At 31.3% G+C, this 6,000-nt stretch overlaps 1 protein-coding gene across 3 annotated transcripts in view; it reads right to left on the reverse strand.

The window, feature by feature from the left end:
• LOC106471547 (iduronate 2-sulfatase-like) overlaps positions 1–6,000 on the reverse strand; it is a 39,558-nt gene that overhangs the window by 30,350 nt on the left and 3,208 nt on the right. For 2 of the 3 annotated variants that reach the window (XM_013932153.2, XM_022401009.1), the window contains exon 2: positions 5,413–5,611. In XM_013932153.2, coding sequence (XP_013787607.1) covers positions 5,413–5,596 — 184 coding nt within the window. In that variant the 5' untranslated portion in view covers positions 5,597–5,611. Of the gene's footprint in view, positions 1–3,506; positions 3,551–5,412; positions 5,612–6,000 lie in introns of those variants that run through there. The other variant, XM_022401012.1, reaches the window with a different exon arrangement.

The raw sequence follows: 6,000 nt of genomic DNA on the forward strand, positions 1-6,000 counted from the left end.
TTTTTTTATTGCATGATGATGTTATCATGCACCAGGGTAATTCATATTAAATAACATGAAATTAGATGAGAGTTGCCTCAAGGCTAGTAAGATGCGAGTCTCTCAGGCACATGTGCAAGGAAAATAGCTAAACTGCATACAGAGGTGATTTATCATTTAGGAACTAAAAAATCCTGATGATGGTTTTGAGCTTGTATAGCAAGGGTAATAACATACATTACTCAGGAATAAATGCTTCTTTCCCTGCTTATGTGTACACACAAGACCATGGCAAAATTGTCACAATGATGGACAAAAGACCCCTAGACTGTATTCTTAAAACAAAAAATGGCAGAAGACTCAAATCTACAACTACAAGAAAAATAATGTTTTAATGACCAATAAAAAGATACAGTCACACAAAAAACAAAATGGCTCATTTAACAACTATACAACTCTGGAATGTACAAGTGCAACTGAAGGTGATGCTGAACACTTTAAACACCAACTTCACATCTTATCTTCAAATTATAAGCATTTTAATCCACTGTATAACACGTCCTAAAACAAGTGCCAAAAAAATGTCATTTTGTCTTAAGTTATAATTTCAAAATTTTATGCCAATCTAACAAGTCATTCTGGAGGTTCATTTTTACAAAATAAGATTGATGTACGAGCTTCTTGTATATTACATAAGCAATTTTTGGCAGGAAACAATGCAACATTGTAAAACTTTAAATTTTCTGAACTGAAAATATGATGTCGTAAAAAGAATAAAATATATAAAACTTTATTTTTTTGCAATTCTTCACATATAATGTAATCACAGTAATTCAAATTGTTTTTAAATTGTGGATTCATGTAATACTGTATGAATTTCTTTTCATGGAGAATATTCAAACCTACATGTAATGTGTATTATAAAACTGGGAGCAATTTCAACATACATACATGTTGCGTCATCGAGGTCACGTGACTGGTGTGGCGCCCTCTAGTTTCTAGAACTATCTTGTTCCTTCATGAATGCTCTAGTATTTACTAGATATGGTAGTCTGGTATATATAAGAGTATACATGACGCAGTAATGTAATGTGTGTGTGAAGATAGTGAGTAATTGAACTGCAGTCAGAAGTATTATTGACGTTCGTTGATATAACGTTTGTTTTAGCGCGATTGTTGAAAATAAGTGTATCGTAAAGTTGTATTCGGAAAGAATAAACCAGTTTTATTAAGTAAAGAACTTGTGTCGCTAAAGTTTCCTCGGAACGAAGTTACGGAAAGTTAATTAACAAACGGAGACGTAACATACATTTATTCAAATACATTGACAGTTTACAACGAATAGTTGGAAATGTATTTTAAATATTATAATACGTACATTTTGAACATAAGTGCAGTCATTTTCAAGTACAAGCAAATGTTAAAAAAAAATTCCAACTACCCACTGTAAGCTGTCAACAAATTTGAATATTACTATTTGGTGGGAAAACTCATCCTTGTATTACATAAATACACTTCTTCAAATATATATATCAACAGTGGTGCAAATTTCTAAACCATTCTTAGTACCACTTGCTTCATTTGCACCTGAACTTTAAAAGCAATATGAAACCTAAATAATCCTTCAACTTTAATTTTTGGATCCTTGATAGGCTTTTGGTGAGATATGTATATGTACTATGTTTTACATATAGCTTTGAAGTGATTAACTTCTTGGTATTTAATGTTGGAAATTTTTTCATACGCAAATTTTTTCTTAACTAGCTCTTCTCCATGTTATGATGGCTTAATCTTGCTGTTGGGACACAGAGTACGATCAAAGTAGACATCTGTACAAGGCCAAGATTAGATCCAAAATAATGATATTTGTACAAGAAAAAGACAACCAAGAAAAATGATGACAACCACTGTTAAGTGCTACCAAGATTCTAGTGAGATATCCCATAATCCTCAGATTATACGAATTAAAAATCATTTGTACAAATATACAAGGTAAATAAAATCATTCCATTCAATGTGCACTAACTTGCACAAGTCTTTATATCACCCCTTGAAATAAAGATAACCATACTTCATGGGAGCATAACAAAAACAGGACTAAGTAAGAAAAAGTCTTATAAAACGATTATAATATATAACATTTGGGCGAGGTAGAGGATTATTGAAAGTATAAGCCTACCTCACGAGAATTTTATAACTATATGCAGAGCACCTGCTTAAAAATTTCAATAAAATTTACCTACACAAACTCAAATCAAGCCTAAACTATTATTTCCAAATTTTAAATTTGCCCTCTTGTTCTAGTATCTTCAGTGTTGTGCATCTGTTTGTTCGATAATTTCCGATAAAATTCTTTCCGAGGAACTTCAGCAATACAAGTCTTTTCTTGATTAACCAGTTTATTCTTCCTCGATACAAACTTTTAGTACACAGTAATTCCACAGTCAGTACATTTTTCGTCACTTTAAAGTTAACAACTTTTATAATACATGCTATAAATCACAGCGATTCACAATCTCGAAAACACACACTAGCTCGAAACAGAATTGTAAATTACCCGGATTACCATTCAATACAATCCTGCAGGCTTTCTCTGTCAGGCTTATATACTAAAAAAGAGGGCATAACGAACAAACTCGAGCTTCCCTGAAAATTCGAGAAACTCAGTCACATGACTTTCGCTGTTGTAACATCAGAATATATCAAAAAGAAAGCAATGGTCTTTCCCCTATCAATCTCACAAATAATCTTGTAAACTTTGGTAAAATCACTTCTCCTCCTTTTCTCAAAATAGAAAATTTGAGACCTTAACCTATTCCTGTACAATAAACCTTCTATCCAGGAAATCATCCTATTAACACTACCTCTGAACCCTTTCCAATAAGTCAATATTCTTTTTTAGATAAGGAGACCAAAACTGTGTACAGTATTTCAAGTGAGGTCCAACTAGTGAAATGTATAAACATTGTAATTAATGTCTATAAATACACATTAACATTCTATTAGTTTTAATACTAGCAACAGTGTGTTGCTTTGATGGTTCAAATGACTTGTTCACCACTATGCAAAGACCCATTTGTCAGTTACTCTATTCAGATGGTTTCCATCTATATTAAACAGTGATCCACGTTATGATAAACTAAATGCCTTGCACTTGCTATAATAAAAGGTCAAGTGCTAAATACTTGTCCAATTTACCAATTGATTCAATTTGAATTTCAAATCATTCTATAATACATCAACATCCTCAGTACAGCTATAAATATCCAAAAGTTTAATGTAATCAGCAAATTTTACTAATTTACTAATTGTGCCCCTACCAACATCATTAATATAAATAAAAGTAAAGGCATGAGCACTGACCTCTAAGGTATTTTACTGGCAACAAAGGTTTAGTTTGACTAGATAGACTATATTAATAACATCCATTTGCTCTCTCCCATCCCATCAACTTGCATTAATTAGTCTTCATAATTTTCTTAGTTAATCCAAACATTTTAACAAATGTTTTTTTTTAATCTAATTACCTTAAGTCCAAACCCTTTCCCTCATCTATATGACAAGTAACATCCTTGAAAAAAAAAAAACAGATTAGTAAGGCAAGATATCCCTTTGGCTATAATTTATAATATCATATTTCACTAAACAATTTTCTAAAGCTTCTTTTATCACAATAGAATTTTTCCCAATATAGAAGTAAGGTTAAGTAGCTTATTATTTTCAAAGCAACTCTTATCACCCTCCCTCTATAAAACTGGAGTCACATACACAAAAGCAACTCTCCACCTGTCCACACAATACTGAATTACTAAAAATGAAAGAGAGGCTCCCATATCTGAAATTTTATCTCCTTTAAAACCTTGTGAAAAAACATTGTCAGGCCTTTATGCTTTATAATTTCTCTGTCTTTCTATTTACAAACTAGGGATTAATATCTTTATGATTCAGGTCAATTCCCATACTTCCCATAGAATGCTCAGGGTCTGGAATATTGCAATCAATTAAAAAACTATTCAAAGATGTTGCTGAAGAGGGTTGGACCAGGCAGATGTAGAAAAGAGAAGCAAATATGATACAGTATAAAAATGCCTGATGAACTAACAAAATGGTTAGGAATTTCTTTGAATAACAAAATGAAATTGTTGAAGAACACCAGGTACAGAAAGAAAAAGTCATGATCATCGTGTATATAATACTGGAGAATAATTCTCTGTTATAAATCAGAAGTTCTATAACTCGTTGGGAAAACAGAGTTGTATCCTTCTGTTTCCCAATGTTTGGCTTAAGTTTATCATTTTCGTATTTTCATTTAATGACTTTATCTTTTAAAGATCTGAGAGATTTAGCTTTTACAGACATCTTTGGAGTTCAGGAAGGTTTAATCTTTCACCAGAATATAAGCCAATTTCATTATTACGATTAAGTTCTTATGGTTAAGTCACTTAAGTTGTTTTGTTATCCACTGCACTGTAAAGTGATTTACTCTTTTTGTTCATGTTTGTTAAACTATAATAAAGGAGTAAATTATTTACTTGTAAATCAACATTTATGAAGAATGTAAAACATAGTACACAAAACTACTTTTTTTATGTAAATTACTACTTTGATTTTAAAAGATATTGTTTCTGTCAACTACTAGATCTTTGTTTGTGAAATATCACAGCATTTCTACATTTAAATGGGAGCAATGAATTTAGATGCACTGTGAGAAATACATTTACATAATTTGCATTAATATAGGCTTAACTAAACTACACAAAACCTATTACTGCTAAAAAATAGATCTGATAACTATAATTAGCTGAAAAAACATGTGCAGCAAAAAGTTGGATTGAAACATGAAAACAATGAGTATAATGTACTACACATCTGATAAATTCATGTACATGTACCAAAACTGCAGTACTTAATATATTTATAGGTGGGTACGTTATACAGCTATCTTGAAATGATAACTCTTACACCTCAACATAATTCCATAATAAATACTTCTACTACAGTTTGACAGATCTAATTTTTGAGTTTTAAACACTAAATATATATATATAACCTGCAATACCTAATCTTCTCAGTTAAGAATGTTTAAATGCTGTGCACATGTATAATTACTCTTATTTGTTTCATTCTTCTGTCTAGTGATGCATACATGTATTATACAAAAGATATGCACAGACACTCAGTAATTGTTTGAGAATATCATTAGAGTATGGTGAGTCAAATCAACAAAATCTATGCTAAAAATTTCAAACAAACTAAACACATAATATTTAATGTAAAGTTATTAAAAAAATGGTTGACTTGCATATCTTTGACTACAGAAAAAAATAGTAATTACGTATTAAAAAATGTGAAGTATGTATTACTAAATCTTTATTTACATGTGTGAAATTACTGTAGAAGTTTAATCAAAATTGATACAAAAGTAATACTCACCTGCTGAATAAAATGGCCTAGTTGCAAATACACTAATAACAACACAAACTGTAGCCAAAACAACTGCCCATACAATAATACAAATTAAAGTATTCCGCTGCTTGAGAGCTCTGTGGTGTTTGCTAGATGAAAGTAAGGGTTGATGTACATTCTCAGGTGTAGAAGGTTTCTCGCTAGCCATCATTCAGAAAGACAGAGCCTAAAAGTTGAAAAACAGATCTACTGTTTCATGCATGTGAACATAGTGTATAGAAATTCGATGACGAGGAACCCACTTTGAGACTAATAATGGCTGGAGACGGCTTGAATGGGTAATGAAGAAAAACTTTAATACAAGTTTAACATAACAGCAAATGTACAACGTTTCCACAAGGTTTTGTCACCATCAGGTACAAGTAATTTACACTGACACAGATATATATATATATATATATATATACAGTATTGAACAAAGTATTCACATGACCGGAACTGTTGTGAAACTTAGAAGAGGTATCTAGGCACCCCGGGGTGTTGGTTTAGAGTAGGGATTGTTTTATTCAATTAAGATGGGTTCCTTGATTTTTCATTTGTTTATGTTTGGGTTCT

Source organism: Limulus polyphemus, unplaced genomic scaffold (assembly GCF_000517525.1).
Source record: "Limulus polyphemus unplaced genomic scaffold, Limulus_polyphemus-2.1.2 Scaffold113, whole genome shotgun sequence".
NCBI lineage: Eukaryota > Metazoa > Arthropoda > Merostomata > Xiphosura > Limulidae > Limulus > Limulus polyphemus.